Raw genomic sequence first — 26,190 nt, 5'->3', positions numbered from 1 at the left:
CCACCATTTCCTCTGGCAGCTCATTCCATACACATACTACCCTCTGCGTGAAAAGGTTACCCCGTAGGTTTCTTTTATATCTTTCCCCTCTCACCCTAAACCTATGCCCTCTAGTTCTGGACTCCCCGACCTCAGGGAAAAAACTTTGTCTATTTATCCTATACATGCCCCTCATTACTTTGTAAACCTCTAAGGTCACCCCTCAACCTCCGACGCTCCAGAGAAAACAGCCCCAGCCTGTTCAGCCTCTCCCTATAGCTTAAATCCTCCAACCCTGGCAACATCCTTGTACATCTTTTCTGAACCCTTTCAAGTTTCGCAACATCTTTCCGATAGGGAGGAGACCAGAAATGCACGCAATATTCCAACAGTGGCCTAACCAGTGTCCTGCACAGCTGCAACATGACCTCCCGACTCCTGTACTCAATACTCTGACCAATAAAAGAAAGCATACCAAACGCTTTCTTCACTATCCTATCTACCTACAACTCCATTTTCAAGGAGCTATAAACTTGCACTCCAAGGTCTCTTTGTCCAGCAACACGCCAGAGAACCTTATCATAAAGGTGTATAAGACCTGCTAAGATTCACTTTCCCAAAATGCATCACCTCACATTTATCTGAATTAAACTCCATCTGCCACTTCTCAGCCCATTGGCCCATCTGGTCAAGAACCTGTTGTAATTTGAGGTAACCCTCTTTGCTGTCCACTACACCTCCAATTTTGGTGTCATCTGCAAACTTACTCACTGTACCTCTTATGCTCACATCCAGATCATTTATATAAAATGACAAAAGGTAGTGGACCCAGCACCGATCCTTGTGGCACTCCACTGGTCACAGGCCTCCAGTCTGAAAAACAACCCTCCACCACCACCCTCTGTCTTCTACCTTTGAGCCAGTTCTGTATCCAAATGGGTAGTTCTCACTGCATTCTGTGAGATCTAACCTTGCTAACCAGTCTCCCATAGGGAACCTTGTCGAACACCTTACTGAAGTCCATATAGATCACATCTACCGCTCTGCCTTCATCAATCCTCTTTGTTACTTCTTCAAAAAACTCAATCAAATTTGAGAGACATGATTTCCCACACACAAAGCAATGTTGTCTATCCCTAATCAGTCCTTGCCTTTCTAAATACATGTACATCCTGTCCCTCAGGATTCACTCCAACAACGTGCCCACCACCGACGTCAGACTCACTGGTCTATAGTTCCCTGGCTTGTCCTTTCCATCCTTATTAAACAGTGGCACCACATCAGCCAACCTCCAGTCTTCCAGCACCTCACCTGTGACTTTCTCAGCAAGAGGCCCAGCAATCACTTCCCAGCTTTCCACAGAGTTCTAGGGTACACCTGATCAGGTCCTGGGGATTTATCCACCTTTATGCGTTTCAAGATATCCAGCACTTCCGCCTCTGTATTATGGACATTTTGCAGGTGTCACCATCTATTTCCCTACATTCTATATCTTCCATATCCTTTTCCACAGTAAATACTGATGCAAAATACTCGTTTAGTATTTCCCCCATCTTATGCAACTCCACACGAAGGCCGCCTTGCTGATCTTTGAGGGGTCCTATTCTCTCCCTCGTTACTTTTTTGTCCTTAATGTATTTGTAAAAACTCTTTGGATTCTCCTTAATTCTATTTGCCAAAGCAAGCTCATGTCCCCTTTTTGCCCTCCTGATTTCCCTCTTAGGTATTCTCCTACTGCCTTTATACTGTAAGGATTCACTCGATCTATCCTGTCCATACCTTACAAATGCTTTCTTCTTTTTCTTAACCAAACCCTCAATTTCTTTAGTCATCCAGCATTCCCTATACCTACCAGCCTTTCCTTTCACCCTAACAGGAATATACTTTCTCTGGATTCCCGTTATCTCAATCCTGAAGGCTTTCCATTTTCCAGCCGTCCCTTTACCTGTGAACATCTGCCCCCAATCAGCTTTTGAAAGTTCTTGCTTAATACCGTCAAAATTAGTCTTTCTCCAATTTAGAACTTCAACTTTTAGATCTGGTCTATTCTTTTCCATCACTATTTTAAACCCAACCAAATTATGGTCATACTTGTCGGACTGTTGGTGCAATGAAGCTGCATCACAGCAATCCTTACTTTAAATAAAAATTGAGTTAACAAAAACATGCAAGTGCCCATTGTGGATAACAGTCTCTGCTTAATGGCCCATAAGCAAACAGTGTGCCAGAAAGATTCATTAAGCTTATTCATGAAAGAAGCCACTGCAGTATGGTAACATGTAGATGTTAACACTGTGGAATTAAGTTCTAATAAAAGTCATCACCTTTAAGAGAAGAAAATTGAACAGAGAATCTAGAAGAAAAACAAAATGTTCTCACACAAGCAATGGAGCATCAATGTGATATATTAATATTCAAATACTGATGCACATCTGATTCATGCATTGATCTCCCATTGCATAAAATTCTCAATACAGCAATTATACAAATTTAGTTCATGATTTTCAGCATATGAAATCAAACACTGCAGAATCAAATTTGAAAAACACATCTTGTGTCAAGTATTGTGGCTGAACGATTAAAATTTGTTCAGAATGTTATGATTTACTGAAACAAATGGGGTCTTAAAATATCTGTCATGCATGAAGAAGTCTCACTGATAAGTAACAAAAGTTAGCATACAGCTACACTATGCAACCAATGCGGCTTTTGGGGTAATTGGCTTCATTACAAGGAGAATTCAACAAGGATATTATGTTTCACTTCACTGTATAAATTGGGCCATACACTGACTGGAAAGGTTCTTAATATTAGATTAGTCAACACGGTTGAAATCAAGTTCAAATATCCATTTGCTGATTTTAATGATTTAATGTTTGGATTCCAAATTCAAACAAAATGATTTATCAACCCAATACTAGATATGCAAAGAGGTTGAACTCTGCCCACCAATTTCAATTAATCCAAGTGGTCTCTAATTTATTTACCATTTTACAGGTAAAGGCACCAAGTTTTGTCTTGCTGAACAGGAAAGAGTTTGAGTGAGTGAGATCATAGTTTTAATTTATATGCTTTCTTTACTCTTTATTACTAAGGATACAAAAAGACACTTCTCTTGAACAACAGATTTCTGGTGTTTGATCTGAATTTTAAAAATTCCAACTAATCTAGTCTAAAGTGGGACAGATAACTACTGCATATATAATACGTCTTCTTCAACCTTGTAACAGAATCCTAACAAGCACCGCACAGAGGTAAACCTTTCCACTTTCCATATGATTTTTATGACCTCCAAATAAAGCTGACAATTTTAGAATTTACATGTGCCAAATTACCAGTACATCTGTTCTGAGAATCTGCACTGGTCAGGAACTGGGATCTCACTGTTCCATTTAGTTTACTTAGGAGTTTTGGTATTGAGGCAAACAAATTTTTCTGTGTTAACCTTATATGAAGATATCAGACTTGTTAGGTGCCGTTCGCGGCCCCCCCACCCCCACCACCGTTAGATCATCTAAATCTAGTTGGTCATTTACTGCAGAAAACATCTCTAAAATTTGAAGCACTGTGAAGCATTTTCCTACTCGTTAACAACCACAAAGAAAATATTGCATACACACCATATAAAACTGCAGTCGATAATGCTTCTTCACCAAACTCAGAACAAACATGCAGAAACCTGTAAAATGACAGCACGAAATATATTGGCCTTCATAATATGCAAAAATATACATGAAAATTATGGTGAAAGCTATTCTAATACACCATCTCATACAAATCTCTCAGGTAGAGGCAAATTTCATAACTTATTCATTATTATTAGTCATTCAAACCAATTTTCAACCTAATTTTAAAAAGCTCACTGTTTGAAAGACCATCATTTTAAAAGTTACTTAACAGTTCATACTTATTACTAACTGAAAATGCGTTGGTGGAAAAGCGCAGCAGGTCAGGCAGCACCCAAGGAGCAGGAGAATCGACGTTTCGGGCATCAGCCCTTCTTCAGGAAAGGCCTTCTTCTCCCGAAGGGCTCATGCCCGAAATGTCGATTCCCCTGCTCCTTGGATGCTGCCTGACCTGCTGCGCTTTTCCAGCAACACATTTTCAGCTCTGATCTCCAGCATCTGCAGTCCTCACTTTCTCCTATACTTTTTACTAACACTTTTTACTGTATCGAGCATAAGAGTACATATTTACCGATCTCCTCAATATCTAGGGGACGCTAGTGTGCTATGCTTATAAGTCACAATGGAAGTCACACATCTCACATCCCTGAAAATTGTAAGATGAAATCCTATTATTTCTTAATAATTTACAGTAACAAATTGTTCATTCAATGTCACCACTGTAGACAAATCCTAATCAAAATTTAAATCAATTTAAACACCAATATTCTGAGGATTAGAATTTAAGAGCAGACATCTTTGTGCAACTCTCTAAACACTGAAGTTGCAATCTTGCCATGTGCCTTCATGTGAAGATGCTCATTAGGGATTTGGCGGCTTCCCTACAGGGAAGGAGGAAGGAGAGATGAAAAGAAACAAACAATAAAACAAGGTGTCATCACCCAGGTCTGTTTTCATGAACTAAATTCAAAATAAAACTGGAAGCTTTTTAGATGGCATCAGTTTCAGAGCAAAATAATATCACGGCGCAGCTTATTTGTCTACCCTTTCACTATTGCCACAACACACCTGGGTAAGTGCACTGATATTCAACCCCACTACTCCTGGGGTCATTACAATAGTTAAAATAATTAATCAAATTACCCAAAGTTCCCAATTTTTCTGTGTAATGAACTCAGGTTAACAGCAAGCACTGACCATGTTTCTGTACTTAAGAAAATACTTTATATTACAAAGAAATGAATTCTATCTACGGACAAATACAATTATGTATTACCCTACAAGCTAAAATATTCTAAGGTATTTCCATTCTTTACTGTGCAGTCAGAAGGCAGCTGATAGAATAATTCTTTCGTCTTTCAATAACTAATTAGCGGCAACACCTTATTGCAAACAGTGGCAGAGAATCATTAGCTACATTCCAACGTCAGGACAGACGAAGCAGAGAGTGGCATAAAGGTCAAGAAATTGAAAGGGAGTTGCGTTGGGAGTCCTTCACATTGATTCTGAACACAGTGATGTCTTGTGACATCAAGTTAAAGATGGGCAAGGAAACCTGCTGCTAAAGTCTGTGGCAAGTGGTCAGGGAACCAACAATAGAGAAAAATGACATCACCTTTGCAAATCTGTTTGTAGCAGATACTGATACTGTCATGGACAGATACAAGAGTGGTCACTGCACAGTCATTGTGAAGGTGAAGGCCACCATCACTTTGGGGATGCTATCCATTGAATTGTGTGGCGCTAAATGGGATAGACTTTGAATAGATGTAGCAATGCAAAAGGTGCCAATGGGCCATTAGCAGCAGCAAACCTGAACTCTAACACAACTGTAACCTCACTGCCCAACATATATCCTACTCTACCATTACCGTCAAACCAGAGGACGATTTAATGAAGAATGCAGGAAGGTGCGCCAACAGCAGACATACCTAAAAAAATTAGATGTCAAACTGGTGAAGCCAAAAAGCAGCACTACTTGCATGCTAAACAGCATAAAAAAGCAAGTGACAGATAAGGCTAAGCACTTCCATACCAATGGATCAGATCAAAGTCTGCAGCACAGCCTCATCTGGTCATGAACATAATACAAGAGAAGGTTCCATAAGAATCCCATCCTTAGTGATGGGTGAGTCCAGCATGTAAGTACACAAGATAAGGCTGAAGCATTATGTATGCAGAATTATCAAGTAGTTAATGCCAGTCTTCAACCAATTCAATTCACATATTAGAAAGAAACAGCTGAAGATACTGGATCCAACAAAGGTTATGGGCCCTGACAGCACTCTGACAATAATATGAAATTTGCATGCTTCAGAATTTGTAGACTCTTAGCAATGCTTTCCAGTACAGCTACAGAACTGGCTTTTACTCGACATTGGGCAAAATTAGAGTGGTGCTGGAAAACCACAGCAGGTCAGGCATCATCTGAGGAGCAGGAAAATCGACGTTTCAGGCAAAAACCCTTCATCAGGAATGAGGCTGGGAGCCTCGGGGTGGAGAGATAAATGGGAGGGGGTGGGGCTGGGGAGAAGGTAGCTGAGAGTGCAATAGATGGATGGAGGTGGGGGTAAAGATGATAGGAGGGTGAAGCAGATAGATGGGAAGGAAGATTGACAGGTGGGACAGGTCAGGAGGATGGTGCTGAGCTGCCCAAAATTGCCCAATGTTCTGTAGGACAAACCCTGGCTGGCCAATTACTGCCCCAGTCAACTCTTAATTGACATCTTTCATCCCCTTGCTGACAATGTTATCAACAGCATTTTCCTAACTCACTTGTTCAATTTGGGTTCCACCAAGACCATTCAGCTTGGTGGGTGGCACGGTGGCACAGTGGTTAGCACTGCTGCCTCACAGCGCCAGAGACCCAGGTTCAGTTCCCGCCTCAGGCGACTGACTGTGTGGAGTTTGCACGTTCTCCCCGTGTCTGCGTGGGTTTCCTCCGGGTGCTCCGGTTTCCTCCCACAGTCCAAAAATGTGCAGGCTAGGTGAATTGGTCATGCTAAATTGCTCGCAATGTTAGGTGAAGGGGTAAATGTAGGGGAATGGGTCTGGGTAAGTTGCTGTTCAGAGGGTCGGTGTGGACTTGTTGGGCTGAAGGGCCTGTTTCCACACTGTAAATAACCTAATCTAATCTAAGCTTCTGACTTTTTTTTTTAATTTCGAAAATATACTTTATTCATAAAATATTTTGATGATCTGTACAATTGGTCACGCCATACATACGTTAACATTCCATTTCTTTGCATACAGAGACAGAGTAATCATTCATATATACAGGTCTGTACGATTACTAACCACATTTTTAGCTGGGAGGGGGGGGTGTGCGCCAGCAGAGCCCCCTTACTGCATCGGTCCCCTGTGCTTAGGCAGGCAGACGTTACACGGTGGTTGTTCCCCACCGCGCCTTGGCTGCAGCTGCCCCAAGCTTCAGCGTGTCCCTCAACACGTAGTCCTGGGCCTTGGAATGTGCCAGTCTACAACACTCAGTCGGGCCAACTCCTTCAGCTGGAAGATCAACAAGTTTCGGACCGCCCAGAGAGCGTCCTTCACAGAGTTGATGATCCTCCAGACACAGTTGATGTTCATCTCGGTGAGCGTCCCAGGGAACAGACTGTAGAGCATGGAGTCTTGCATCAAGGCGCTGCTCGGGACGAACCTCAACAAACACCACTACATTCCTCTCCAAACTTCTTCTGTGTAGGCACATTCCAGAAGGAGGTGTGTGACAGTCTCGTCCCCCCCGCAGCTGCTTCGAGGGCAGCATGCGGTGCGGCTGAGAGGCCGGGCGTGCATAAAGGATCTCACAGGCAGAGCCCTTCTCACCACCAGCCAAGCCATGTCTTGATGCTTATTGGAAAGTTCTAGCGATGAGGCATTCTGCCAAATGCTTCTCAGGGAACCGCTCGATAGGATCCGCCCTCTCATTTTCCCGAAGGGTCTCAAGGACACTACGTGCTGACCACTTCCTGATGGACTTGTGGTCAAAGATGTTTTTCTTCATAAACTTCTCCACGAAGGACAGGTGATACGGAACGGTCCAACTACTTGGAGCGTTCCGCGGCAGCGAGGCCAGGCCCATCCTTCGCAACACCGGGGATAGGTAGAACCTCAGTACATAGTGACACTTGGTGTTTGTGTACCGGGGATCCACGCACAGCTTGATGCAGCCACACACAAAGGTGGCCATCAGGGTGAGGGTGGCATTGGGTGTGTTCTTTTCCCTGTTGCCCAGATCTTTATACATCGAGTCCCTTCGGATCCGGTCCATCTTTGATCTCCACATAAATTGGGAGATGGCCTGGGTGACTGCAGGGGCACAGGTTCTGGAAATAGACCAGACCTGGGCCACATATAACAGCAATGACAGTGCCTCACACCTGACAACCAGGTTTTTTCCCCGTAATGGAGAGCGACTGTAGCTTCCATCTGCCCAGTTTCTGCCTCACTTTGCTGATACGCTCCACCTAAGACTTGGTGTGCACCCCAGCCCCCCCAAACCAAATACCCAGCACCTTCAGGTGGTCGGTCCTGACAGTGAAGGGGATCAAGGATTGGTCAGCCCAGGCCCGTTCGAACTGGTCACATACAGCTTCTGACCTAATTGCAGGTTTGGTTCAAATATCAATTTGAGCTTAATTCCATAAGTGACAGTGACTGCCCATTACATCAAGATCACATTTGACTGAGTGTGGTGTCAAGGGGGTCCGACAAAACTAGAGTGCATCATTCACAATGATTCAAGATACTGAAACAATCCAAATTCAAATGCAGAAAGACCTGGATAACATCCACTTATAGGATGAAAGTGGCAAAGCAATATTTGCACCAATTAAGTACCAAGAAAAGACCACATCCAACCACTGAACTTTGCATTGAATAGTACCACTATTGCAGAATTCTCCACAACAAACATTGTGGTATCTACCATTGACCAAAAACTGAGCTGAAGTAGCAGTATATATATATTGTGGCATCAACAGCAGGTCAGAGGCTGGGAACTCACCGCCTATATCCCAAAAGCCTGTGCACCATCTACAAGCACAAGTCAGAACTGCAATGGAATAGCTGCCTGCAGAAGTGCTGCTGCAACAACACTTGGAAGCAGCTCAACTTCATCTGGTCAAAGGTGCCCACATAATTGACACTACATCCACAAACATTCTCTTGCTCCACCACAGACACTGAATGGAAGCAGTATATACTATGTACAAGATGCATTGCAGAAATTCACCAAGGTTCCTCAGATGACACCCTCACAAACCGACAACCACTACGATCTCAAAGGAGAAGAGCAGCAGATACATGGGAACACCTTCACCAGCAAGTTCCCAAAGTCACTCAGCATCCTGAGTTGGAAATACATAACCATTCCTTCAGTATTTCTGGGTCAAAATCCTGGACTCCCTCTTCAACGGCATTCTGGATCTACTTAAGACCAAATGGGTTACAAGGCAGTAGCACGGCACCACAGTCTCAGAGGCAACTAAGGGGCATGAATGCTACCCCAGCCAGCAACACCACATACCATGAATAAATAAAAAAATCATTTAAAATGGGATTAAATTAAATCCAACTGAAAATGTTGGCATCTCAGTGCTGAACTTCAAAAAAGTCTTCCCAATTATTAAGCTTGTTTCCAATATCTTTATATAAGTGAAAGATCAGGTTTGGATTTGGTTTTAAACTTCAATTATCAAATTGCTAAGATTTAATATATTGTACCAAATATTGGATTAACCTGATATACAGCTGCACTGTGCACAATTTAGGGGCTTGAAGGTAAGATGAACTTCAATTGCCATTGATTGCTTTTGATCATGGCTAAATAAATGGCTGAACTGTTGTTTCAGAAAAATAGCAACATAAACTTGATATATTAGTCATGCAAAATGTCAATCAGAAACGCCTTTTGCCAGACTACAGGATGACAATTTTCTTTAAAAAAAATTTATTATACATATCATTAAGAGCTATAAAGGCCGTTTCAAAGTCACTGCTAAAAAAAGTGCGCTTTGCAAAAAGCTCAGAACAACTGAACTAAGAAAAATTGGAGGTGTCCTGTTCAAAAAAAAAATCTATATTATCGTTTGAATCACAAGAAACAAGTTCAGGTCTACTGTGTACAGTAAAACCAGTTTTACAATGTTGGAAATACACTAAACTTTACTCACCTGCTAGGTACATTGCAAATGAGATGAAGCGGTGATAGCGGACCAAGAATTGAAGTGGCACTTCCCTTCGCACCAGACCACCAAAATAATCAGCAACTGTTTCTCCATAAAAGAAATAGTTTACACAGAGAAGAATGTACCTGTCAAAAAGGACAAGTATGCAAAAATATTTCATTTAAAATCAAAATGTTTCATTAATGTTTGATACATGGCTATTTTAAGTTGGACAATATTTTCAACTTGAACTTTCTTTAATTTCATTCATTTCATACAGCTCGCTGAAGCTCAGTTTACGTACCACCAGTGTCACTTGGCTTCTGACCTCATTACAATTTTGGTCCAAACACAAGTTGAACTCCAGTGGTGTGGTGAGAGAGTAACTGCTCTTAGCATCAAGGCCTCCTTTGATCAAGCATGACATCAAGATGCCTTAGCAAAACTTGAGACAATGGGATTCAGGGGAAAGCTCAGCTGTTAAAGCATACTTATCACAAGGAAGATGGTTTTGATTAAGAGCTAGGACATAGCACTTTCTCAGGATAGTGTCCTAGACCCAAACATCTTCAGCTATTTCATTAATCACCTTTCCTTATTATAAGGTCAGAAGGAGGAATAATCACTGATGATCACACAATATTCAGCACTATTTGTGATACCTGAGATATTGAAGCAGTTCACAAATATATGCATCAAATCTGGGACAATATCCAGGCTACATCTGACAAGTGGCAAACAATATTTGTGCTACTTAAGTGGCAAACAATGACAATCATCAACAGATAACCCAACCATTGTTCCTTAACATTCAACGGCATTAACATCATTCAATTCCCCATATAAACATCTTGGGGGTTACCACTGAACACAAACTGAATAGGATCAGCTACATTAATACTGTGGCAGCAAGAGCAGATCAGTGGCTCGGAATTCTAAGCAAGTAAATCACTTCCCATCTCTCTATTATCTGTCTAGCATCTAGAAGGCACAAATCGGTAATGTGATGGGATACTCTCCCCTTATCTTTTTGGGTGTAGCTCCAACAACACACTAAGTTGAACACCATCAAGGTCAAAGCAGCCCATTTGATTGGCACTCCATTCACCACCATCATTCATTCTCCGAACTGCTGACACACAATACCACCAACAACGTGTAGTGCAAGGCTCCTCTGACAGTACCTACTAAACCTGCATCTTCTACCACTTAGAAAAGCAAGGACAGAAAATGCATGGAAACCACCAGCTGCAAGTACCCTTCCAAGGCTCATATAATCCTAACTTGGAACTAAATAATTATTTTTTCACTATAATCAAGTCAAAATTCTGGAACTCGATATAGTACAGTGAACATCACAACAACCCCTGAGGTGCAGCAGGTCAAAAACACAGTTTGCCATCACCTTTTTAGGGCAATTACAGATTGGCAAGGAATGCTGGCTTTAATCCCAGGAACAAAAAGTCATTGATCCTTGGAGGACATCATTCTATACAGATTCAGAGCTGTAGAACAGCAAAACCTTCAGTCCAACTCTGCATGCCAACCAGATATCCTAAACAAGTGTAGTCCCATTTGCCAGCATGTGACTTGTATGCCTCTAAACCCTTCCTATTCATGTACCCAGCCAGATGCCTTTTAAATATTGTAATTGTACTAGCCTCCACCACCTCCTCTGTATATGGTGAATTCTAAAGTTCACATTTACATGAGGTTGGTCCTCTGATATTTCCCATCACTTAGCAGGTACCTCTCAAGTCCTCTTCAGATAGGCCTTAAACATTTACACTGTGCAAAAACTTATTCTCAATAGCTCTTTATTTTCACCACTTTCTTATCCAGTTCTGAAATAGTTAATTAAAAAAAACTCCACATGAAGTATAGACATCCTAAATTTAGATAGACAACGGTGTCTTCCGATTCATGATAGGAAAGTTGATAGTAATTTTCCTAACATTCCCTCTGTTTTGCAAACATTGACCTATAGGGGATTTACTCTAATGTAGAGAAACAGCAATGCAGCTGCTGTGACTCTTGCCTACTTTTCTAAAACAAAATCTTCCTTGTACCGGTTTTGGTTACAGCTCAACCTTTCAGTTGGTGTGTGCTTTTCTTTTGCATTTGGCTAAAGTTAATCTTATATATTTTATAATTTGTATTTTTTTGCATAATTAGTTTGAGCGTGTTTGTGTGTTTCACTGCATGAGAGCTGTACAAGCAAAGATATATTTTTCACATTTTCAGCTGGATGGGTTTTAGCTCAACAAAATGAGCCCCTTACTTGCTACAGGCAAGAAAGTCTACCTAATCCTTATAAGCTGCACATGAAGAGATGAGTATACAATGAATTTGCAATTATATCCTACTGTATTAAAATACAAAACCTTGTTACAATCAAACAAGCAGTGGGAGGGAGAGAACACCACTCCATCCCCTCATTTGGTCACACCATCACAAGTATGGACCAGATGACCAAATGACTTATTTCACATGCCATGTCATTTTAGTTGATAAAATCTATAATACTGAAGATGCAATGCATTTAGTGAAAGCAGTGCGCCAATTCAATGGGAAGAATACATGCTATAAAGTGCTCAGTTTGTCCAGATTGTGAGATGACTAGCATATTTCAGAAAAACATCAGCAGCGTGGGCTTTATTTATCATCTGACTGAGATATATATGGAACCTCTCTCCCCATCCCGCCTGAGAACGGGAAGCAATGGTAAAACCCCACTTAAAAACAACACAGGATAAAGCATCCGTAAATGATGAGCCAATAAACCATCTTCAGGCAATGCACACATGATGATGATACAAACTACAGTCTTTTGCACTCAAACACGCATTTTACACTATGTTTCTTCTGCTTCGAATAGCTTTTCACGCCCCCCCCCTCCATTTTAAAATGTTCTCTAAATTTTTCTCAATCTTCTCAATCCTGATTAAACATCATTCCTTGGTCAAGAAAACTGCGAAACTATGTTTGAAAGCAATTACAAATAAAATAAGTTAAACAACTGGCATGGGAATGTAGGATGGCCTACAGACATATAGAGCTAAATGTAGTCCCCGGTTAAAGAAGCAAAGCTCAGAAAATTCCTCGCTTCGCAAAATTACTCAAATGGTCTATTTCTTGTTTAGGTATGTGTGAATGGAATTTAGGCCTAAGGTGGGCTATATGAAATACCTTCCTCTGAGACTGAGGAGGTCACTACATCGATATATTAAAAAAGTAAAAACAGCTCTCCTAACATCGAGCATACACCCCCTACCACAGTACCCATGCCATCTCATGGTCCTCCAAAAAATCGTTATCTTTCCTCAATCTCCATGCCAAGTTATGGCCCTCTAGGCATTAATAATCTCCCTGTCAAACTATACACCATCCGTGTCACTTGGTGTCTCAATTTCTCCATGCAATACTGTCCTCTACCCACCCCAGCTACCCAACATAGCTCTTAACAGCCCTATGCCAACACAACTATACTTTGCTCTTTTATCCTCCACGCCAACTCATTCAGTATCTGTTATGGCCAGGCCTCAGAACCAATGCAGAGATGCGACATAATAAAGTTTTCATGCCTATTTACAATTTCATTATGCCCACATGATAAACAATGAGAAATGTAAGCAATTACATTTAAGCTCCAAAACATAATTCTTAATAAAAACAATTACATTCATGATTTATAATAAGTACTAAATAATCTTTTGAAGCTTTCAACCATACTGAACTGAAAGGCACCTCAGTGGTAATTGCAGGTTAGAAGTTCAATTGTGCTTGTTCTATAATGATAATCCTCAGGCTTATGCCAATGAACATTTTAAAAAAAAACAAATAATAAATGCTAAGAGATTTAAATATCTTGACAACTAGGCAGTTTCCTTGGTAGCTTTGAGGAGTCTCTGCATTTTTAACATGAAAACAAATCTACTTTTAACCCCAGAGGTGCCTCTGGACATCTCCCAAATAGTATCTAACATCGCCAAATAACTCAGAGCATTAGACCTGCTCCAGAGAAGTCCTTAAGATGTATTTTGGACATCCCATTGGTGAAAATTGGATCTGTTGCTTGAAGCCAGCCCCACATTAACATGTACCTACAGTTCAAGGAAACAAAGTACATGCTGAATCTATTCACCCAAACAAAGAGGATGGCTTCTACATCTGGGTTGGAGCTTCTAGAATAAAGACTCAGCCATTGCTCTGGCTAGATTGGATACCCACTTACCTCAGAACACCACCAGCACCAACACACCTGCCACCTCCCTCACCTCTATCTTCATGGAAATTCAAGTTATTAACTCAAAAAAGCTCTTTGTAGTTGTAATATCACTGGACTAGTAATCCAGAGACCCAGGTGAATCATTGATTGGGATGGGTTCAAATCTTACCATGATGTCTGGTGAAATTTGAATTTAATTCCAGATTTATTAATTGAATGTCTTAGTAAAGGTGACCATAAACTACCATTAACAGCTGTGAAAATCTCTCTGGTTCATTGATGTCTTTTGGGGAGGAAATTTGCCATAATTACTTGGTTTGTTGTAGTGTGACTCCAGAACCACAGCAATGGATCATCACTGCCCTCTGACATGGCCTAAAAGTCACCTCATTTCAAAGGCAATTAGCTATGGGCAATAAATACTGGTCTTGCAAATGGTGTCAACTTCTCAAGGAAGAATAAATTTTAGAAGACCATGATCTTGCTTGTGCATCCATAAACTATGAAATAGTTGTCCAAATTCAAGTGGGAACATTTATGAGTCAATGCTTACATCTCTTGAGACACAGTTACAGGGGGATAAAAATGACCAATTATAGGAGATAAAAATGCTCAATTTTGGAGAAAGTGTTGAAATATTATTGAACTGAAATAATGAGCAAAACAAGCCTCTGAACTTTAACATCAATGATACAGCAACAGCATTGAACTGGAGCATAATTTACATAGAGTTAATTTGATGCTTCACTTCTATTCCTTTGTATCACTAGTTCCTTTGTGTCAACCTGATAAATTTTACAGTCACTTCCAAATTGTTATTATAATTATTACCTAAGTGGTTCAAGTTAAAAATATGAATTTACACTTTAATGAAAATCCAGAATATGAAGTAGAAAATACTACCGGCTGGCTATATTTTTCAAACCCAGAGATACAAATTTGACAGCATACTAAATTGCTTTGTTCTTTGCTTATAACAATAGTGAATTGGGTCCTCTCATGATCATTCCTAAATTCTTTTGAAAGAATATGTTATTATATGAATAAATTTATTGTCTGTAAATTTTATTAATTTGAAATGCACATAAAGAAATCTCCAAGTTCTAACTTAAAGGACACAAATCTAAATCATTCTATGTTTAAAAAAAGGGCTGGAGAAACTCAGCAGGTCCAGCAACTTCTATGGAGTGAAAAGCAGAATTAACGAGTTCCAGTGATCTTTCGTCAGAACTGAAAGTAGCTGGGAAATGGATGGTAGTTACGCTGATGACAGGGTTGAGGGAGTGGGGTTGTGGTTGGGAAAGAGTGAGTCAAATAGATGGACATGATACCCAGAAACAGAGAGGGAAAAAATGGAGAAGCAGACAAAGGGATTGCCAAGACAGTATACTAAATGGGTGGTAATGGATAATGCAAATATTTGAAGAAGGGTTGGCTGTGCTGGGAAAAACCCATATAGAACAGGACCTGGGGTTGAGGCAGTGGTTACTGAACAGAGTAGATTACCTCTTCCTTGAACATTCACATAACACAGCATAGACTTTCTCAACTTCAAATAACATTCTTGGTTTTAGGCAAACACTTCTGGTCCAGAATAAACTAGACATTGAGATAATCTATCTCTTAACATGCTAAACTACTCCCCTTCTTTAGGAACAACTGGTTTACATTTACATCTTTCACCAAGACTTCTTCAAAACTAATACCAAAATTGTTTTCTTCAAGCTATGGGTGTCTGCCCTAAGCCAAAGAAGCACTTCCGGAACCTTCTAACTTAAGACCATTGCACAACGGTTTACCCTGTTCTCTTGTAAACTCATCCAATAAAAACAAAACTCCAAAATTATTTAGGAAGTTTCTCTTGTACTATGCTTTTTTTTAAAAAAAGCAAGGCTAAAAAATACTTACAAGTTGGTCGTTAAAGGAACCATGTTTGACAAGTGAAGTCAAGGACAGCATAAAAGCAATAGAGAAAGCAATGTGGTGAATATTAATGGAAGCCAGAGAATTGGGAAGCCTTTTTAAAACAAAAAGCAGAGGACAACTAAAAAAAGCAATAAGGGGAGAGAAGATATAATAGCAGGGTAAGCTAGCTACTAATATAAAAAGAAGATTTCAATAGTTTTTAAAAAGTTATAGAGAGGCAAGAGTGGACATTGGACCACTGGAAAATGAGGCTGCAGAAATACTAATGGGAAACAATAAAAAAAGCAGAGGAACGGAATAGTTACTATGCATCCGAACTATAAGAACTTCAAGAGAATCAAGGGGGCAGAGGTGAGTGTAGTGGTCATCACTAAGGTGGTGGTACTAAGAAAGCTGAAATGTCTGAAGGCGGATAGATAGACTGTACTCCAGAGTCTGAAAATGGTAGTTGAGGAAATTGGAGAGGCATTGGTGGTAATGTTTCAGGAATGAATGGAGTCAGGGAGGATTCCAGAGCACTGGAAAATGGCTAATGTAACACCACTGTTTAAAGAAGGTTGGGCGTTAAGAGACAGGAAAATATAGGCCGGTTAGCCTGACCTTGAAGGTTTGTAAGAGTTTAAACTACTTTATTAAAGAGGAGATTGAGTCATCCTTGGAAATGCATGGTAAAATAAGGCTGAGTCAAGGGAAGGCATACCTGACAAATCTGTTAGAATTTTTTGAGATGGTAAAATGCAAGTTAGACAAAGGAGAGCCAATGAATGTGATCCATTTGGATTTTCAAAAGGCCTTCGGCAAGGTGCCACATAGGAGGTTGTTAAATAAGAGCCCATGGGTGTTAGGGACAATGTATTGGCTTGACTAGAGGATTGGTTGACTGGTAGAAGGCAGAGAGAGGGGATAAAGAGGTCTTTTTCAAGATGGCAGCTGGGACGAGTAGAGTTTCTCAGAGGTCAGTGGTGGGATCACAACTGTTGAGGTTATTCATTAACAGTCTGGACAAAGGAACTGAGGGCATTGGTGCTAAGTTTGCAAAAGATAGGGGGATGGACAGGTAGCATTGAGGAAGTGGAGAGGCTGCAGGAGGACTTGGACAGGCTTGGAGTGTGTACAAAGAACAGGCAGATAGAATACAAATGTAGGAAAGTGTGAGGTTTTGCACTTTGGTAGGAAGAAGAGAGGCACAGACCTTCCCTATTTTGGGAATAATCTTCGGAAATCTGAAACACAAAGGGACTGTGTGTCCAAGCTCAGAATTCTCTTAAAGTTAATATGCAGATAGGAAGATAGATGTAATGTTAGCATTCGTTACAAGAGCAGAGTACAAGAGCAGGGATGCACTGGTGAGGCTGTATTAGACTTTGGTCAGACTGCCTATGGAATAATAAAAGCAGTTTTGGGCCCCATTTCTAAAGAAGGATGCGCTGGCATTGGATGGGATCCAAAGTAGGTTTATAAGAATGTTCCCTAGAATGAAGGGCTTGTCATGAGGAGTGGTTGAGGACTCTGGGTCTGTACTTAAAGTTTAGAAGGATAAGAGGGGATCTGATTGAAACTTAAAGAATATTGAGAGATCTGGATAGAGTGGACTTGGAGGTGAGGTTTCCATTGGTAGGAGAGGCAAGGACCTGAGGGCAAAGCCTCTGAGTGTCAGGACAAGCCTTTAGAATGGAGATGAAGAGGAATGTTTTCAGTCAGAGGGCAGTTCATCTCTGGGACTTATTGCCACAGAAGGTTGTAGGGACCAAATCTTTGAGTGTCTTTAAGTCAGACATAGACAGGGTCCTGATTAGTAGGGGGATCAGGGGTTACAGGGAGAAGGCAGGAAAATGGGGTTAACTAACAGATCAACTACAATTGAATGGAGCAGCAAACTTAATGAGCCAAATGACCTAATTCTGCTCTTATATCTTCTGGACTTATTGCCTTCATGAAGACAGACAATATCTATATGCCACTGTTAAAATCAAAACTTTAAAATAAATTACTTTAAAACAAATACATAAATCAAACACCTTACAATCTATCATATTGTGAACAACTTTCATAGATGTCTTCTTTTAAAGATAAACAGTGCAAGTCTGTCTAACCATTGTTCACAGCCACAACTTACAACACAAGGGATCAGCTCCTGACTGTTCAAGATTATTTCCAACTCCACAGTACTATGTAGTTTCACTTTGATGTTTTTCAAGTTAAGTTCTGTGTTTTGGTTCAATAATTCAAAACTCCAATGAATCTACTAAATGTTTGACTATTTTGGGAACTTTATCTATTCAAAATCAAGACCTGAATCTTCTAATACAAGCCATTTGTCAATCTCCATTAGTCACTATTGCGCCTTGGGACCCTGTAAACATCTTGATGGCAAGAAGAAATGTATTTATAAATTAAACTTCTGATTGCCTGCTTTCTTCTGGTTGGATCACTGCTCAATTCCCTACTATAGTACGGTGAAATGTGATACCCAGAGGTTTGGGCTTTTGCCTTGCAATTAACTTAGATTTTTAATATGTTTACAGTGACAGCTGTGACAAAAGATGCACAGAATTACAAAATGAAGGAAGGAAAAGAGAAAGCCACAAGTGGCACTGCTATCTATCAAGATATTTTTATTTAAATGCATGTTCATGACTTTCCTACTACATTTTATACTGAAAGCTTAATAAACGTGACTCATCATTTCCCTCAATCTTCTACAAGTAATAAAAATGCACTGTATTTATTTTGACCAAACTCACCAGCTCAATGTTCTGAACCAAGGCAGTTCATAAGAATGATAAACTCTGTAACCAATTGTGATGATCTCATGAAAACACTTGATTTGAACATAGAGAACCTAAAAGAGAATATGAAAAATTGGTGTATATTCAAAATTGATTCTAAAATATTTAATCACTCCAGTTACAGAAATAACCCATCTATCGCTTTCCCACCTACCTTTCCCCCAAGCCCCACCCTCACTCCCCTATTTATCTCAGCCCCTTTCCTCCTCCATATTCCTGATGATAAACTTATGCCTGAAATGTCAACTCTCCTGCTCCTCAGATACTACTGGACTGACTGTGCTTTTCCAATACCACACTTTGATGTACTTTCGCTGAGCACTTTGAAAAATTGATTTGAAAGTCCTCCACTGTTCGTCAACTGTCCCACCATAAAGTCTTTGCTTCTAGTCTACTTTAGCCAAGTTCCCCCTCATGCTATTGTAGTCTCCTTGGTTTAAGCACAGGACTCTGGTATTGAATTTTATTTTCACACTTTCTATCTGTATTCTAAATTTAACCATGCTGTGATCACTCCTTCCAAGAGGATCGCTAATAATGAGATCATTAATTATTCCTGTCTCATTACACAGGACCAGATCTAGGATAGCTTTCTCACTCATCATTTCCAGTACATACTGTTTAAGAAAATGATCGCGGATACAATCAATGAACTCCCTCAAGGCTACCCTGACCAACCCAGTTTGACCAATTGACGTGCAGATTTAAATCCCCCCTGAAAATTAGATTTTTACAGGCATTAGCTCATTCTTTGCTTATTGTCCACTCCAATGTGATATTATTATTTGGTCACATATAGACTATGTCTATCAGTGACATTTTCTTCTTGGAATTTCTAAGTTCACCCAAATGGATTCATCTCTTACCATATCATCTGTTACTATTGCCTTGATGTCATCCTTGAATATCAGAGCTACACCACCTCCCTTTCCTCCTGTCTGTCCTTTTAAACAGTCTGATACCCCTGGATATTTAACTCCCAATCGTGATCAACCTTAAACCATGTCTCCACAACGGCTCATTCACAATGATGTGTACCGTTAACTCATCTATCTTGGTCTCAAATGCTACGAACATTCAGGTAAAGTGCCTTTATGCTAGTTTTTAAATACCCTCTTTATGAATTCTGACATCTCCATTAATAATATTTCTTGAGTTATCCTTCCTTTTAACTTCTTTCATAGTCTGCCAATGTACTTAAACACTCCTGCAGACACGCTAACTTGCTGCTTTTCTTTCTATTTACCATCATACTTCTTGTTGTTTTTCCTTTCCTTCCCCCGATTCACTAGTTTAAAGTCAGAGTGAACAGCCTATTTATCCCTTTCACTAGAACACCAGTTCCAGATCAGTTCAAGTGAACACTGTCCCATTGTTACAGATCCCTCCTATTCCAAACCTGATGCCAATGCCCCATGATATGGAAACCTCTTTCTTACACCACTCCTTTAGTCACATGTTTATTTCCATAATTTTCTTAATCCTAAGCCAATTTGCCTGTGGCTCAGATAGTTACCTGGAGATTATACGCTTTGAGGATCTGTTCCATAATTTTGTTCTTTGTGCTTTATAATACCCTAACAGGTCCTCCTTTCTTGCCGATGATGTGGACTACAACAGCTGGATCCTTCCATCCTTTTCCAATATCCTTTCAAGCCAATCAGAACTGTCCCATACCTGGCACCAGTCAGGCAACATACCATGCAGGACTCTTGATCCTGCTTACAAAGGACACTATTTATCCCCCAATTATAGAATCCCCCTACAACTACCACTTGACTTTTTGCTCCTCTCATTTGAATGGACTCCTGTACTACGGTGCCATGGTCAGCTGGCTCATCCTCCCTGCAGCTCTGTTCCTCGTTCACACAGGGAGCAAGTACCTTGTACCTGTTGGACAAGGTCAAGAGGTGAGACTCTTCTTCCTGCCTGATTGCAGTCACACCGTGCTGTGCCTGGCCACTGACAATTTGTGATACTTAATAAACCAGGTATGACTGCCTCCTGAAACAAAGCACCCAGGTACTTTTCCCCCTCCCAGATATGCCGCAGTGTTTGAAGCTCAGATTCTAGCTCATCACCTCTGAGCCAGAGTTTCTCGAGCAACCAACATCAGATGTGGTCACTGCAGTTCACAACGGGATCAGCCAACTCCCATATCACACAGCTACAGCACATCACTTGCCCAGCCACCTCTACTTAGTTAATTAATTAGCTAGTTAGTTAATCCCGATTAGTTAATCTAATTTGTTTTATAGTGTCTTTTTCCAAATCTAGGACAGATTTCTTATCAGCCAATCAGGTCACAGCTGTCCTGTGACATCACTTTTTCAGTTTGGTTTCAGTTACTCCCTGTGTTCCCCACTGCCAGTTAGTTATATATTTACAGCACTGCTCTAGACTCTGAAAGCAAGGCCATGAAGCCAGCGGTCATATAAACTTACAGCTCTGCTCCATCAACTCAGAAAACAAGGCCTTGAATCCCTCAGTTAGTTAGTTATATACTTACAGCTCTGCTCCACCCTCTGACTCCAAAAACAAGGCCACACAACATCCTCTGCCTGAAAAAGTTGCCCCTCAGGTCCCTTTTTAATCTTTCTCCTCTCACGTTAAATCTATGCCCTCTAGTTTTGGACTCCCCTATCCTGGGGAAAAGACCTTGGCTATTCAACCTGTCCATTTTGTTTATGATTTTATAAACCTCTAAAAGGTCACCTCTCAAATTCTGACACTCCAGGGAACAAAGTGCCAGCTTATTCAGCCTCTCCCTATAGTTCAAACCCTCCAATACCAACAAAATTCTTGTAAATCTTTTTCAAACTGTTTCAAATTTAACATCTTTCCTATAGCAAGGAAATCAGAATTGAGTGCAGTATTCTAAAAATGGCCTCACCAATGTCCTGTACAACCACAACATGATGTCCCGACTCTTATACTTAATGCACTGACCAATGAAGCCAAGCATGCTAAACACCTTCACCATTTCATCTATTTCAACTCAATTTTCAAGGAACTAAAAACCTGCACCCTTAGGTCACTGTTGTGTGAGATTCTTGCTCCTGGGGTGGACAATGACACAGTCATCAGGGAGGATGTGCTAGCTGACAACAGCAGCAAGGTACAAAATTATTGAAGTAAGGGAAGAAAAGAGAAATGTAACAGTAATAAAGCAAAGCATGGTTATGGAAATAGACACTATCCTCTGTACCAGAAGCAAAGTCCCAAAAGCTATTTTGCCTATCTGGTGCCTCTTCTGAGCCGTAGACGAACTTGAATTGGGAGTGGGAATGGAAGTAGTCAGTTGTCTTGGTCCATCAAGGTACCAACGGCATAGATAGGACTAAGAAAGAGATTCTGCTGATTGACTAAAAACAGGGCTAAATTAAAAAGCAGAACCACAAAGGTAATAATCAATTTTTACCCAAGCCACGTGCAAGTTGATGTATGGCAAATAAGATTAGAGAATTACTGAATGGTTCAAATATTGCTGTAGAAGAAATGGTTCCAATTTCAGGGGCACTGGCACTAGTATTCAGAAAAGAGTATATTGTTCCATTGGGACAGGGATCATTTGAACCATGTTGCGACCAGTATCCTGGGGAATCATTAAGTAGGGTTGTAAACTAATTAAACTAATCAATGGGAGTATGGGAATGGGAAAGGTTCATTTGAAGGCAAGTTTAAAACATCAAAAGAAAATGAGAAAGCACAGATGCACGGTAGTGTCGACACGAGTGATAATCATTGTGCGACTAGAAAGGCAGAAATGTTATAAAGCTGCATGTGGAAGAGGTCAGTAAAAATTACAACTAAAATAAGTGAAAATGGTCAACACCTCAGGCCCTTTATTTGAATGCATGAAACCCTGTAACAAGATAGATAAATTGATGGAACAAATAGAAATGAATGCACATGTCTTGCTATCTATCACAGAGGAATAGCTGCTTCGTATCTAGGGCTGAGAGCCCGATAATCAAAGGTATTACTTGTTCTTAAAAAAGTTGCCAAAGAGGAAAAGGAGGTGGAGTAGTGTTTTAACCAAGCAAGTTATTATTCCAGTGGTGAATAGTAATGTCAGTGCAATAGATCATGATGGGACATCAGTTTGTGTGTGGAAATAAGGAATAGCAAGGAAAATAGGGAATGGCAAGAGAAATAAGTCTAGGTGGGAGACATCTGTAGGTGACCAAAGAGTTGCTTCTCTACACAAAGAAGTTTCAATCAAGAAGTAATGGAGGTAAGAAGGTCACTACATTTGTTAAAGATGATTTTTTCTTGCATGTTGACTGAACAAATCAGATGGGCAAGGGTAACAGAAGATATTGTAGAATGCATCAGGGATTGTTTATTGGAATGATACACTGCAGAACCTCACCAGGAAAGTGTTTTCTTTTTAGATCTAGTAATGTGCAATTAGGTAAGATTAAAAGAGAATTTCTAGTTAAGGATCCGCTAGGGTCTAGCGATCACAACACAGAATTTCAAATTCAGTTAGAGGGAGAACAATTTGTCTCAAATCAATATAATCAAATTAAGTAAAGGCAATTACAAGGATATGTAGAAAGTCTTGCCTAAAGCAGGCTGGAAAAATAGACCAAGAGAAAAGTCAGATGAGCAGTAGCAAACATTTAAGCAAATATTTCACAATATAACAAAAATGCATTCCTATCAAATGGAGGATGACTTGGTGAGAATTAATTAACAAAAGACAGCTTTGGACAGTAGCCCATCCAAATCAGTGAAAACTAGTGGAAAGCAGTGGAACTTTTATTTTTTTAGGAACCAGAAAATTAAAAGTCTAATAAAAAGGGAAGAAAATGATTATGATAGTAAATTGGTTACAAACAAAACCAAATGACAAAAGCTTAAAAGTGTATATAAAACGAGTGTAGCTAGAGTGAGTGTGTTGGGACACTTGAAGCATGCGACCGGGGAAATGATGATGAAGAAAATAGAAATGGCAGATATTTTCACCCAATGATTTGCCTTGATCTTCACAGTGGAAAATAACAGATAAGCAAGGTGTTAATAGTAGGAAAGATGTTTCGAGAGCCTTTATCATTAGGAAAAAGTATTTGACAAAATAATGCAATTGAAGGCAAGTAGGTCACCAGCACACAAATAGTACTAAAAATGTTGTTACATGGAAATGAAAATGCCTCTCCAAGGTACATTTTCACTTTTCTTTGGAGATAATGTGACAAAATCTAATGTATATAAAATATTTTGAGTCTACATTTTAAAACTACGACTTGAGTGTGTAACGTTTAAGGGTAATTTTAAAAAAATTGAACTCAGGAAGATCTTCCAAAACAGTGACCTAATTCACAACATGAAAGATAGAAGAGATCCCTAGAATGTTAATGGACAATTGATTTTGCTGTGATTTATGAGAGGTGATATAAACATCACAGAGCCGTTTGCTTTATTTGGATCATGATAAATCAAAAAATTGATTTTAGCTTCAGAAACAGAGAGGTTAGAGGTCTTAGTACAGTTTAGAGGAGACTTGACTGTGTTGAGAAGGAAATATAATTCCCTAGAAATGAATAAAAGGCAGTTCAGGGAAAGCACATTTACCTCAGTGTTAAAGTTTAGTTTCTGAAATTTTCAAATCAGAGATGTTTGGTTAGAAATCTGAGGTTACTAAAAGCTGATAAAGTTGTGTGTCTCAGTTTTGAGAGTATTTATCCAAATTGATTTCACAGTCGTAGAATAGAACTGGGATGAATCAATTAAGTTGAATTTAACTACTACAGATTTGAATCTCTAACAGAAAGGGATGAAACTTTGTTTTGCTGTTTGCTTTAAGAACTTTCAAACTGTGATTGATATTTAGATAGCTTTTGTTTTTCATAGAATCATTGAATCCCTACAGTGTGGAAGCAGGCCATTTGGCTCGTCAAGTCCCTCTGACCCTCCAAAGAGCATCCCACAGATCCATCCCCCCCCCCACCCCACCCCCCACCCCCACCACCCCATCCCTGTAACCTGGCTAATTCACCTAGCCCGCATGTCCCAGGATACCATGGGAAATTCAGCATGGCTAATCCAATGTTTCTTGTACAAATAAACGTCTGTTTCCTTGCTAAAAGAAATTCTTCAGCCTTGTGTGACTATGTCTCAGTGAATAATCACTACTTTGATGTTCTTTAAATGGTCAAGTCAGAATGTCACTCTAGAATCCATGTCCTGTAGTACTATCAGCTGAGATTATGGCATCATGTTAAGTTCAGAAAATGGGAAGACACAGATAAAGCAAAAATCAGAAAGATACTACAGGAGAACAAAAACTGGAGGGATAAGAGAGAAAGTGTACAAATGATCACAGTAAACACATTAACTGATAAGCACTTAATGTCATAGTTAAAATCAAGGGAAGAATGGAAAAATGTTTCAAAAAGTGAGTGTATAACAAATCAAAGGATTTGCTTTTATGGACAAATTTTAACATGGAGGAAATGCTGAGAAGGTAGCCACCACAGAATTGTATGCCAGGCTGAAGACAACGTTAGGAGGAAATATCTTTACCTTAGTCAAATATGTGGGATGGGAGACAGTTGTCACTAAGCATTGGTCAATCTAGGGTCCAGGGAAGAGAGTAATTGTGCAAGGTGAATCCTGTAAAGTGAATTCTGTACACCAGTAGAGGGGTAAGAAAATGCCATCTCAGCAGACATTCGTGACACAGGTAAAAGGGATAGTTTATCATGGAAACCTATTTGTAGAGGTTTATCTAACTGTAGGAATGCAGCAAGGAGTGAGGAACGTGGTTTACAGTAAACAATATGTGGCTCAGTTCAAATTTGGTAAATGTCAATGGGGATAATTTTGTTTCAAAATGTGCTTGTGTGAGAAGTTTCAAACAGATGGACGTAAAGGAGTGAAGATGAGATTAGAGTGGTGCTGAAAAGCAAGCACTTCAGGCAGCATCCGAGGAGCAGGAAAGCCCAAAACATCAATTTTCCTGCTCCTCGGATCCTGCCTGACCTGCTGTGCTTTTCCAGACCACTCTAGTCTTGACTCTAATCTCCAATATCTGCAGTACCCACTTCTGCCCAGGAGTGAAGATGAGTCTGGCAGAAAGACAATGATGGTGTTGAAAAGTGTAAATTGTTTGGTAAAGTCAAGAATTGTAAAAGAGATGGCGAGGGATTATTAGGGAAAACCAACACGCTGTTCATAAGCATTATAGGTTAAAAATGTTGGTCCAAGATTTGAGAGAGAACTGAAGAACAGAGACTTGACTGCATCAATAAAAGGGGTGTAAGGAAAGAACAGCAAGGACAAGATTATGATTATTGTTCCTGAAAATTTGCTAAATGATATTTAATTAGCAGTAACACTTTCAAAAAACAAAATATTTAAGTGACTTATTATTGCCACTTAACTGTTCACATCTTTTCTCCCTCTCAATAGGTTTAACTTACAATAGTATTTTGAAACAAAATTAAGCTTTCCAAGAAGTCTTACCA

At 40.0% G+C, this 26,190-nt stretch overlaps 1 protein-coding gene across 2 annotated transcripts in view; it reads right to left on the bottom strand.

The window, feature by feature from the left end:
• cds1 (CDP-diacylglycerol synthase (phosphatidate cytidylyltransferase) 1) overlaps window positions 1–26,190 on the bottom strand; it is a 133,194-nt gene that overhangs the window by 25,870 nt on the left and 81,134 nt on the right. For both annotated transcript variants that reach the window (XM_072594557.1, XM_072594566.1), the window contains exons 4-6: window positions 18,671–18,768; window positions 9,779–9,918; window positions 3,600–3,658 (exon numbers count right to left, since the gene is read on the bottom strand). In XM_072594557.1, the coding sequence (XP_072450658.1) occupies window positions 3,600–3,658; window positions 9,779–9,918; window positions 18,671–18,768 (297 nt within the window). The remainder of the gene's footprint in view (window positions 1–3,599; window positions 3,659–9,778; window positions 9,919–18,670; window positions 18,769–26,190) is intronic.

Source organism: Chiloscyllium punctatum, chromosome 1 (assembly GCF_047496795.1).
Source record: "Chiloscyllium punctatum isolate Juve2018m chromosome 1, sChiPun1.3, whole genome shotgun sequence".
Taxonomy (NCBI): Eukaryota; Metazoa; Chordata; class Chondrichthyes; order Orectolobiformes; family Hemiscylliidae; genus Chiloscyllium; species Chiloscyllium punctatum.
The sequence above is the reverse complement of the archived record's forward strand: the minus strand, read 5'-3'. Positions and strand labels throughout refer to the sequence as shown.